The sequence below is a fragment of the Annulohypoxylon maeteangense genome (genome assembly GCF_022496945.1).
Source record: "Annulohypoxylon maeteangense strain CBS 123835 unplaced genomic scaffold GGS22scaffold_1, whole genome shotgun sequence".
Classification (NCBI taxonomy): Eukaryota; Fungi; Ascomycota; class Sordariomycetes; order Xylariales; family Hypoxylaceae; genus Annulohypoxylon; species Annulohypoxylon maeteangense.
The window spans coordinates 3,056,853-3,069,323 of NW_025953248.1; the positions used below are offsets into that span (position 1 = coordinate 3,056,853).

Consider the following 12,471-nt stretch of genomic DNA (forward strand, 5'->3'; position numbering starts at 1 on the left):
CTTTAACGGTGGCCGGTCCGAATTTCCCACTAGCACCATCAAACTGCACGAAATTATCGCAAAAGACTCCTATTGGTGGCTTTTTACTGACACTCAATAGACATTAATGCCATCTATTAATTCCACGAACCAACCGAAGCTATAGCCCTTCTAAGAAACCCTTATGTAGAGGGGGTTTAGCTCTACGCACCCAAAAATATTATAATAAATGAACATATACCACCAGGAAACAGAATACGACGCGAGCCTATCTCCGATCAGGATATGATGAGATTATCGATACAGAGAAAGCTGCACTTCACGTCATACCTAGGTTTCTGACATGATTTCTCAAGGCCCCCAAATCATCTAGTGTTGTAAGTAAGCTAGACGACGAATAATAATCTAAGCACATGTCTCGGCTGGACGCCATCGCCCCTAGCGCTATACGATATTAATCGACAAGAAAACCCCTCTCATACCACCTCCCCCCGGGCGCGAGCATATCCTATTGAGCGAAACCAGCGTACAGACACAAACATCACAGTTCATTTTTAGGCCATTCAGTACCTGTCAAAAGTGTATGGTAATGGTATCGGAGCTAAGGGAAAATATCCGACTGGTTGTTTTTGATGGGGATGTAATCCAAGAGAGTCATAGACTACTGTAGGAACTTCACTTACAGTTGCAACTGCGACTACGAAACCTTGGGCGGCTCTGACGAGGAAGGACTCGTCCAACTACATGGTACGACATTGACCTACGATCATGGAGCACTGAGAGGTTGGGCAGATCCACCGATCGGTAGTTGAAATATTTCCCTGCCTTACATAAAGTCCGTGCTCCCCAGCTGGGAAATAATTGTAAGTATTCCCGTGCCAAGATATCCAGGGTGCGATCCAACGGACACTGCAATATGAGATGCTGGAATTGAAAACGGAATGAGGTCCGACTTTCCACTGAGCTCGAACACAGCACTCTCTCATATTACAAGATAGTTCAAGAATAGAATGGGCCTTACATTCCGTCATTGAGGCGAAATGGCATTAGGTATCTTCTCCAGGTTTTCCCATCATTTCGATGTTACCTACTAAGGTAATCACTTTCCGCGCCTATTTTATTCGACGAATATTTGACGCCGCATGCTACGCGAATCGTACAATAAATCAACTCACCGCGCTTCCCAAGCGCCATATCTGCAGGTCCAGGATCTAGGCTATTTTCCCACGAGCTTCGAGTATACGTCAGCCTGGCCTCTGGTTCCTGAACAGCCGGACAATGCAGGGCTGAATGGACGACGGGATGCCGGAAAAGGTGAGATGTGAACTGGGTTACGCGTAATATACATTGTCCCTGAGTACCCAGCCTGATATAGCATACACAACCAGGTTTTTTGAGGCTGCTGACGCGATACTAATGGTAAGTTTAGATTATCTCGAATCTCAAGGCATCACATAACCAGACGGCGGTCCTGAACTCAGTAAATGTCACCTCATCTGTTAGCACTGCGGTTTCTATCCCGTGGCGAATAGACCGGGAGAAAGGAGGAAAGTAGATTGATTCCACGTGCCGCACTCCTTTTGGGGTTGGTTGGGGCATGCACCTCTCCCATTATGTAGTCGTGTTACAGGGCGCATTTATGCAGTCTATTTGAATGACAGCTGCATCTCAACAAGAACCGATCCATCATTGGGGCGCCTGGCGAGGCCGCGGTCGACTCTCAGCGGCGTGTCTTGCCGGCTTCCTCTCTATTCGACTTTCTCCAAATAATCGGACAACTGAACCCAGAGATCTACAGGCCCGGAGCTTCACCTACCACCTGAAATCTAGTACAGGAAATGATAGACGACCCCTGAGTAGTCTATTATATTAAAGATAGACGTCTTATACGTTTCAGTGATACGTGTTGTTCACCCCTGCTACCGCATCTTATACTACGTCGATGTGGTGAAACAGTAAGATTCAAGCCTATGGGACTTATTAGACCCTTTTATGATATAGCTAAGAAATTATCATAGTAGAGACGTTTTATCAGAACTAACCAGACTTAGGTAGTCAACATTGGTGCCTGCAGCAGTCCAAGCTGTTTGACATGTCATGTCAAAAGACGTCCTAGATCGTGCAGGGAAAGACATGGTATGCTTGCAAGCACCCATAAGGCTTAAAGCTCCCGATGTTCCGTCCGGTATTGGGGCGGCGGAAATTTTTAGAGCTAGTCCAACACCTTTCAAAAGTCGATCTTCAGGCGGAATGTTACCCCAGAAATGGCGAGCCCACCCCCCAATCTAGACAGTCCCTCCGAGATGGTTCTTAGGTTACCATTCGACAAACCACGATCTGGGGTAGAAGCTGCAGGCATATAGATCTGCAGGTCAATATGCCAGTGGCCCGTACACAACTAGATCCAGACGTCCGAGTTCCTTGCAGATCTAGGCGCCAGCAGCTAGCGAACCGTCATCGCTGATCCGGAGGGATCCTCCACTCCTCTACCCGGAGTCGCGCTGGCTCCGATACGAGATAGCCACGGGCGTGTCGTGAGACGTTCCGACGCTGCCGACGATACCTCCTCTTCAAGCAAGGATTTGCGCTGCGTGGTTGTACCCCGGTACGAGCAGAGGTCTTGGCCGCCCTTATTTGGCTTACTCGGAGTCATCTAGATCCTCGACCCAAAGAAAGCGCCGGCCATGCCGTCTTCATATCATCGGATAACGTTCGCCAGCAAAACCTCGACTGCCTTGAGACGTGCCAGCGGGGACGGTATCTTACCGAGGTTGTATACTTAAGCGAGAGCGGCAATGGAGCTGCTCCCTCCCCCTGCTCGAGGAGACTGACGTTTGCGGTCATGTGAGCGCCGGGACCCTTTTCGTCTTTCTTATTATGACGCTTAGATCATCCCTAAGAATCGGTACGCGTCACCTATTCTTGTCATCATTTTCGTCTTATACATCATCAAACAACGGAAGTCGTCTAATTAAAACCCAAAGTTAGGTCATAAGAATCGCCTATGAACCGTTCTAACTTCAACCCGATTACCTTACTCACTATGCCGCTCGTGACTTATACAATCACCCCAATTTCCCCCTCGAACGATTAACATGCCAGGTCCACGTACCCAGTCCGAGTATATCCTGTGAAGATTTTTCATCCCGAGTTTCCCTCGTTGTTCATCGTTGCCCAAAAACATCGGAACTATCAACAGGACGTCGTAAATAAATGAATCGTGCTCTAGATTAACGATGCTAATAAACTATCCTACCATCGCCACCTAAGTCCGCGCCGGTGTCATTCCTCAATGGTACCTGAGCGGACGATCTTTCTTCCATTGGGCAACTTGCATTATCGAGATCGCCCTACTACCGGAGTCTTCTGGATAGTAAAGGGGTCGACGATGTAGTAGATCGTCGGATCTAGACCTAGCATATCTCTGAATCAGTAGAACCAAGTGTGAACATTCTACCTATACATCGAAACATCAATAACAAGTTGTCCAAGCACGTCTAAAAAAGCTTTTCTTCTGTGCATAGGGGTTGAGAGGTCCACCGAGGCCCATTTTCTGATCGACGACAGAAAATCTGGGGTCGATCTTTTAGATCGCCTTGGTTCTCCTAGTGTATCTCTTAGGCTTCTTGGTCCCTTGGTATCGCTTCCTATCAGAGATGTTGAATTACACACCAAAATCTGGTGATCTTGAATTTCGCCTAACAAATGAGAAATACAGACGTTGTCGCTGGACAAATCGCTATGATGAAAATATAGTACCTGTCTTTGTCCCAGACTAGGAGTTGGTGAAGATAAGTGCTAAATCGTAAGAACATTGATTGATGCCATATCATGACTATTATAATTAAATACCTAGTGTCAATCAGAGGATTTCAAAATCGCATTGTCTTGTCCTAGTGGGTTATCCGAAAAAAAAAAACTCTTTAGACCTTCATATTCATCATCACATCAAGGGAGAGCAAGACTGATAGGAGGCATAAAATCATTATATACAGCGTGTCGTCATGGTACCGTCGAACTCTACTAACACCCCCTTTTAATCCGAACCCATTGCATAGCCCCAAATACATAGCAGACCTTAACACGCTAACCTAATCAACCCTCTAATACCCAACAATAGGTATACATTTGAGATAACCATTACCAGATTCCGGACCTCTATGGTACAGGTACATAAGCCAATCTTCAGTTACCGCAAACCAATAGTCATCCAAATCCACCCTATTCCTCCGCATTCGCGAGATCCCATCCATCCATGGAGGTAAGGCTTTCGAAGTTGAATTCCATGGGGGTAAGAGACCGACCGGAGTTGTTGGCTGGTGAATTCGACGCGAATATGAACATTGATGGATCTGACACGTTGGATCCAGAAGGTCCGTTCCCCATGTTCCATGTATCGAAACCGGATTGCCAATTCACACCGTCTTTAAGATACCAATCTTGTCCATCTACTGCATACATAGAGTTTAGAAATTGATTTCGTCTCGTGCTTTGAGACGCCTGGTTCGGCCTAGCATTATTTGGAATTGGGGGGAAAGCCTGCGGGTAGTTAGAAACAGGCTGCGCCGCTGGAGGTTGCTGCCAACTCGGGTTATCTAGCCCTTCGGTATCTAAGGGTACTGAATTACCCATGATAGAAACGCTATCTATTATCTGTGGTAGTTGGCCATCGGGTTGGAAGCTGGCTGGTGATGACGTTAGAGTATTCATGATCTCCGGTGATACACCTGATCCTAAGTTGACATTTGGGGACGGCGACGAAGTTGGCGTGTGATGAGACGTAGGGCTATGCTCCAGTTTTGGCGATGTAGTATGGGCAGTCGTGGATGAGGGGGATATCGCCATATGCGATCGCGGTGAAGGCACGTCAGATGTCTTGAAAGTACCCCATTTTTCGTCTGTACGTTGCAGAACGTGAGAAGCTTCTTCGGGAAGTTCAACGTTCCATTTACGAGCAAGAACGCTGATTATGCTGAGCGTACGACGTCCGCAAAGCCAATCCTCGGCAATCTCTTCGAGGTGCTTAACGCCATGAATAATATCCCTCCTCGCAGTCTTCTCGGGGAGGTTGAGTATGTGGATAGTACAAGCAGAATGTAACATATACACTGCGATGTTACATATTTGGCGTAAATTGTAAAGCTTTTTGTATAAGCGCATCAGCTTGGAGATGGCACCTGCATTTGCTGTACATATTCTCCGCGGAGAAACATGAAGTGGTAAAGGAGAAGTGGCGGGAGCGTATTTGAGAAAAGGTCGGAAGAGGTGGATATATTGGAGGTGGAAGAACATGCTGGATTTAATTGGTCAATGTATACTCTCAATGTTGTAGCTGTAGAAGTTGGCTTACTGCATCAGTATGACATTAGGCAGCTGACCCTCCTTAGGTTCGAGCTCCTTAGGCAACTCTTTGCGCCAGTCCTCAAGTCGTCGATGTAGTTCGCTAAGTTTCTTTAGCTCGACTGACTTGCCGCTTGATCGTCCTATGTGATTAGGATGGTAGAAAAATAACAATAGGTCACTACTGATTTCGCACAATTTCGATAGCTGTAGGCCAACTGTGCGTGTTCGTGATGGCTGCTTCGCAAGTTCATCGAATCCAGAATCGGTATATGGGCACCAGGACTCAGCATCCTCGTCCGGGAAAACGTCATATTTAGGTACACTGAAGGAATTTTTGGGTAGTTGTGGAAGTCGACCTAGATAATTCGACCAGCATTTGTCGAATAAGAAACAGCCCCAAAAAGTGACTCTTCGTGCGTCGATCTCGCGTTCGTTTAAGTTTTCGTTGTCGTTCTTGAGACCTCCGATATCCAGGTTGAGACCTAAATCCTGTGCCATTCGGAAGCTCATGCCGCTATAAACCCATCCCTTGGCTTCTCGTCCACAGCCAGCTTCTCTGACTGACATCATAGCTAAAGCTTGAACCGTTGTTAAGCGAGGCTTTTCGTACTCGTCGTGGTCAACAATCAGTCTCTTAGCTTCAGCAAAAAAATGATCTCCTTTAGTCCAGCTATCCCCGGCGGTAGCGTAGGCACAGGCCGCGTCCGTGAAATGGCATCCCAAAGCAAGCATCGCATTGATTAACAAAGGCGAGCAGTAAGCCGTCTTATTGGGTGAGATATTCGATCTTCCTTTTAAAAAGTCCCGATAGAACAGGGATCGTGAAAGCGTGGTAAAGTAAGGGTAGTGCCAATTGAAGTACATGTTGAGGAGATGGTTGACGACGTCTGGATCTTTGGTGACATCGGACCAACTAGTAATAGGGTCTACATCAGCCGCGTTGGCATTACGATATTCATATTCCGGATTGGGTGCGCCGTGAATGTCCCAGTGTATTAGATGGGATGTGCCGCCGATAAAACGTGTCGATCCGTTTTCTACTCTTAGTTCCCCCATTTTGCGAGCGAGGTCTCTTTCACCCTCGATGGGTATTTCTGTGCTATAATCTTCTTCCAACTCTTCTTCTTCTTCCACTACTCCCCCACGACCAAAATCTTCATGTTTGAGTATCGATTCGGCCACGGTATCTAAGCTGTCACAGGTTCGTATTCTCTTAACTATTTCGGGAACATCGTCTTCCTCTGCGTTGAGTATGGCTTCGATCAGGATCTGGAGGGTAGAATTCTGAGCCTTCATGCTATCGACCTTCTCTCTATACACTCCTTTGCGACGATGGTCCGAGTTGGGGTCGTAAATGCATTCGGTGCCGTACACACTTGCGCACGCGGCGCAGCTTGGGAGTGCGCCGTCGCATTTCGATTTTCGCCGTCGGCAAGCTATACAGGCGCTGACACATGGTCAATAGGGACTACTATGAAGGAGTTAAGGCAAGACGTACGTGCTGACGCATCGACGTTTTTGGATGGACGGGTTCCCGCCCCTCCTCGACTTCTTCTTAGCCGAGGGAGGATTAGAATCTTGTAATGGAAGACCAGAAGTCAAAGAGGTCTGTGGTCTTAAACCCGATATATCGGGACTGTCCATAATCTTGTTTCACGGCTGCAGATTAGATTATGTGAAACGGAGTTTAGAGAGTTTTGGCAGTTTGGACGTTGATAGAGAGAGGAGAAACGTAATAGAAAAGAGTGGACTTTTCAGGGCACATGCAAGCTAGGCAATGATGGACATGGATGTGACAGCGATAATCTTTCCGGGGGATGGCGGCGAAGTGGCGCAAGGTTATCCGGCAGTTTGGGTCGATGAGATTGACCAATAAAGCCTCAAAAGGCTATCGATCTCGGTATTGGTGGCAGAGTATGTATGTAGGAGTATGTGGGAGTATGTAGGCGTATGTAGGTATGTATAAAGGAGGGTTTTCATTGAGAGATTCCAGAAATTCCATACATGTATACTTGATAGTTACCTGCCTAGGCAATTATAGGTATAGGTACCTCCTAGTAATGAATGATAATGGCGTTGTGTCTATTGGTTCCAGCAAATCTTGGCGTGGGTAACTCGACTCTATCTTCGACTATAAGATAAGAAGTTAAAATCCGTAGCTGTGACGATGAGGTCATCCTATACGATAGAGAGGTGTTTACTTACAACCAACGGCGTCCTCACTCGACGGAAGCCTTCGTCGATGGTTGCACGCTTGTCGAATAGATGCAGGAGATCAACAGATAATGACGAATAGAATGATCGGAAAGCGGGAAAAAGATAACGGATTGAAATTTAAGTGGATCTAAGTCCGAGGTCTTTTCGATACATAAATATGATTATCTAAAAGATTGTATTATGTAATGATTAATCGTGTCCACTAGTAGGTAGTCCACTTTTCTAGGTTACTAATAGATGGATCCCCTCAACCTTGAACCTCGACATGTGCAACGGCTACTCTTTTCTATCGAAATAATTACTGATGGAATCTCTTCTTACAGAGAAATATGTTGAGTGAGTCAATCCGAGTGTAAATGTACTGGATGACAACCCCCAAGGGCGCATGAAGCCTCGTCAGCATCCACCCAAACACCGACAGACCGACATCCTCCTAAGACAAGTCTCGGGCTTTTCGGCATATGCGCGATTTGGTTACTTCAGTTGATGCCTAGCATTTTCCTATTTTCTTCCATGAACGTGACTATGCTGACTCAATACTATGCAGCGGAGATAATCATGGTTAAACATGCCTATTACGGGTGGTCAATCTCAGTAAGCCATCCACCTATATTTTGACTGAAACTTCGCTAGTATATATTATACCGACTGTGTGATTTATTCCCCCTGATGTCATCTAGCTTCTTACCCAGGTACCTACCCACTTAACCATCAATTTTCTGACATCGCATCCCTGCAACATTCTCTATAAACCTGTTCAGGCCGAGTCTATACTCCTTCTCGCGGTGATCCGATGTTAAGAGAGATGGTAATAGCAGCTTCGAAATCCGTCGCTGGCTTCATGTGCCATTAAAGCCGAAAGATGATCAATACTAACAGCTATCAACTCCGGATCATTACCCTCAACGAATACTAGTAGAGTATGCCTAGGGAGGGGCTGTAGTCCTTATAAATGGGAACGGGATCGTCTAGGTTGTTCTGGTTCAGGCTCATATCGCAAATCACCTGGAGATTTCTTCCCGACTCTAATAGAGACTCGACCGTTTTAAATGTGTGGGGACGGCTGTCATGTTCGTGTACGTGTGGTTGGTAAAGATGTTGGAGATGGCTATGAACCAAAATGGGCCATCCGGTGCGGTCTCTTCTAGGTCCCACTGGAGTATAGAGTCGGCTACGGCGCCAGGAGAGCTACGGCGACCCCAGCGTAACCTGCGCAATAACAGAATGCTGCTCCACGATGGCTAGTAGCATCAATAAGGAACTTAACTTCAAAGAGTAAGCTGTGTATGTGAGTAAACTGATAAAGGCAACGGCCCTATCTACCTAGAGTCTTGTAGCAATGGCCGAACAAGATGTGTGTCGTAGATTGATAGTTTCACTATGTGTAATTAACCTTATGGTAAACTTTTGTCACTGAGAAGCAAGATGCTTAGGTAGTGTTCGGAAACGTCTGATATGTATATGAGGAGCGCCGTTCTAAGGGTTTGGTTTCGGAACAGAGATGTGGTGTAGTAGGCATTTGTCGATCAGGTTTGTTGACTGCGGCGAAAAGCAGGCAAGTCCAAGTCTGTATTCAGTGAAAAGAAGTAAGGTAGAATTAATTTAGTTAATAAAACCACATCTTGTGCTACCTCAGATATGATGGTAGGTACCAGTACAGGTAATATGAGCCCTATCAGCACCCATCAATTATTCAAGCCGCTACGGTAGGGCCCAGGTATTGCTCGCACTTTTCACTACAGCACAGCGAAATCGATTATGGATACGGAGACGTACTTGATAACCTGAATTCTCGATTGTTACAATGCTTATTAAATTCACCTTGAGCGAGCTAACATACATTGTACCTCCCTACGAACATCGATCTTTAGAATATCGTGTTATAAACGCAAGTCATTCCAAAAATTCGCCTAAATACAACACCATTAATAACGTAGATTCATGCGCGATAGGCATTGTGATAGGCGTTGTGTAACGAATGCGAAGATACCCCGCCCTACTCAAGGCGCGGGTCATTGTGGAGATCAAGATCCGGAGATCCCAGAACTTCCGCTCGCATTGCTCCGAACAAGGTTGCACTTGCTCTCCTCAATTCCCGCTTCTACTCGGCAGATTACTTCTTACTCCCGCCTAAGGAGGGGTGCGGGTGTTCTAGCCTGCATATGCGTATGCAATGACTACGTGCGCAAAGAATGTCAAAGCAACCGGGTAACGACCAACACTACCTCCTAGTAGTTTTGGTGTTTATTTGAGAAGCACCACACGCTCTACACATATCATTGACGAAATGATACCAGCAGCAGTAGAACCCGCGTCGATACACTCACCCATAACTCCTCTCTGGCGAATTCGACTATTCAGGATCTAATCACCAAACAGAGACCTTCAGTGCTTGCCCCTCGGCATAGGACTTTCGGACGTTGATATCGGAGACCGGGTTAGGGTCTCGGGTAACCAACTTAGGAGCTAAAATACCTGAAATCAAATTACCTAAAGAGTTTAATACTACGGCCGGCATGGTTCTCCGAGATGCTCCAACTTCGCGGAGGGGAGTCTCTCGGAGATCAATCCTCGATCCACGCATACTTGTTCCGATGTATTTGAGACCCTCCATGAGTCTGAGGTATGTTGGTGGTAGCGGGGAGGAAACGTAACGGAAACTTTGTAACCTTGAACCTCAAGGTATCATAAGTGATGTAAGGGTTGATCATGTCCTCATCTTTTCGTTGGTCAATATTCTACCTTTCCGTCTCATATGTGATATATCCTCTTTGTCCTAAACAAACACACTGATATAAGAAGGGTCAGGTTTAAATTTGATTACGTACGAGGAGGCAATGGGCATGCCGTGTCTGAAATATATCGCACACCCTGTTACACGACTCCGTTTAATGGCCAATTCTAGACGATTGAAGTACGCTGATATGACGGGAGCTGTAGTATACAGTCAGCCAAAGGTTTCACGCTAACCACTGGGTAATTAACTTTTTATTATCTTTTAGATATTTTTCCTCCTCAGAAGGCCTTCACTGCCACGACGCAAGGGCTTCATGCAATGTCATAGGAGGTTTTCAGGAGGTTTTACGTTGAGTATATCCGAAATAATGACTTGATATGGAAGGAGAGAGCTAAGCAGTTGAATTGGCGAAGCAAACACCAATGTTGTGATTCATGCCATTGCAGTAGGTAGATTCGCCCTTCTTAGCAATCCAAAATATCGCTTTCGGAATGCTTAAAGGCGGTTGGCTTAGCGTATAACAGGGAGTTGAAAATGACTTCGGTGTAGGTAATCCTTCAAAACGAAACTGTTGTTAAAAGTTCAAGAATTGACTAATTGAGGCTTAAATGGAGTCGTTATTGCTCTTGGCGAAGTTAGTTAGGTTATAATCAAGATCTGGTAACAATTCGGTTACGTGCGAATCCCGTTTGATCCTGCTAATGGTTGACTATTCGTCGATATACGGGGAGTTTGCTAGGGTGGATCCCGGCTCACGTAAATGATACACGAGCGGCAAAGAGGCTTCCCTGAACTGTGCCATCTTCCTCTTACTCATTGTTACCAACGACATGGCATTATCCGGGGATGTGGTTCGATGTCACGATGTGTACCTGGCAATTTAGAATGACTTTGGCATCCTACGGCACAGCCGGCGGCACGTGCAAATACAAGAGAGAATGTCTCAACCTAAGTATTTAAAAGAGCTACGGATAGCCCTAAAACTTGTTCATTCGAATGCTCATTGCGACAAGTTGAACAAGTTGTCGTGGTTCTTTTCGAGAAATCATGTTTAAGAAGATCTTCTTCCTCTCTACATTCGCCCTTGGGGCAACGGCGTTGAATGAAACCATCAACGGCTATAAGTACTTCTTATCCGGTCCTAATGTGGATCTATCAAAGAGTCAATATGAACACGACGCTGCGAATACTGCCTTTACTTTGCTCAAGAAGCGACTAGGCTCCGAGCCACTTCCCGACCTCCCATCAGACAACGTGGAGGCGGTGCTCAAGCTTAAACAGACCCTTGGCACCGAGAAGCTGAAGAAAATGTTGGAGCCAGATATGGACGAGGCCGACGAATTCTGGAACTCGGCAATTGACAAGTCTCACAACAATTCGTGGGTATCAGCGGATGCGCGGGGTGTTGCTTTCCTGCCCAATGTGACGTATCTTCAATTTGCTCAATGGTATGCGTCTGCGAATGCCGATGCGGCCAACTTAGCGGCCGAGCCCGAGCACTACGCAAAAGATACCGTCGCGAATGGAAGCGAGCTTTCTTCGAAGATTCTTGAGGGATGGGGTGGCGTGACCACCAACTTCACCATCCCCAACTTTGGCGCGCCAGACCGTAACAAGGACCCTTTCCTACGGCCTCTACCAGAGTTTCCTATCCAACAAGCCGGCGACAAGAACTTACGCGATGGAACGAGGTTTGGTGTGTTGCATATCTCTGTTCGGCCGGTTAGCGGAAAGGACTATGGCCAATCGTTCGATGGTTTCGAGGTGTACTCTACTGTTTGGTACCAGGATGGCGTTAGCGATGATCATTTAGATCAAGAGCGGAGACATATGGTGGTTGAGATTGTTAACCTAACCTTGCAATCTCAAGAAGATATCGCGAGTGGTAAACTTGCGGTATAAGTAAGATAAATGAGAGGGGGGCATGGCATTTAGAAAATAGGGAAAACAAAGCTATCGTGAATCTCAGCTTTTAGAAGACCGTATGAAAAAATGGCGATAGGGTACATAAGATACGTGATTTCAGGATGAAGATGGTATCTGTAGAAATCGGGAATGAAGTAACCTTGGAAGGTTAATGAGTATAAAATTAAACATAAGAAAAGGGGAAGTAGGCCGATTATACACTTTCGTTGGCCTCAAACAAACGACTGTCTTCGCTAGGGAATAATTACCAATCTGTGAGTCTCCGATCA

The 12,471-nt window shown here is 46.2% G+C and overlaps 2 protein-coding genes across 2 annotated transcripts; one reads left to right on the forward strand and one right to left on the reverse strand.

Annotated features, from left to right (window-relative positions):
• Positions 1–3,884: 3,884 nt before the first annotated feature.
• On the reverse strand, positions 3,885–7,041 carry GGS22DRAFT_12762 (fungal-specific transcription factor domain-containing protein). The gene is made up of 3 exons (XM_047958381.1): positions 6,821–7,041; positions 5,330–6,769; positions 3,885–5,272 (listed from the first exon to the last, which is right to left on the reverse strand). The coding sequence occupies exons 1-3, from the start codon at positions 6,964–6,966 to the stop codon at positions 4,201–4,203; spliced, it is 2,658 nt and encodes an 885-aa protein (XP_047824210.1). The 5' UTR covers positions 6,967–7,041; the 3' UTR covers positions 3,885–4,200.
• A 3,849-nt stretch (positions 7,042–10,890) lies between these two features.
• Positions 10,891–12,383, forward strand: GGS22DRAFT_150728 (uncharacterized protein). Its single transcript, XM_047959361.1, has one exon. It carries the CDS (start codon positions 11,324–11,326, stop codon positions 12,176–12,178), a length of 855 nt encoding a protein of 284 aa, XP_047824211.1. The 5' UTR covers positions 10,891–11,323; the 3' UTR covers positions 12,179–12,383.
• Positions 12,384–12,471: the final 88 nt, after the last annotated feature.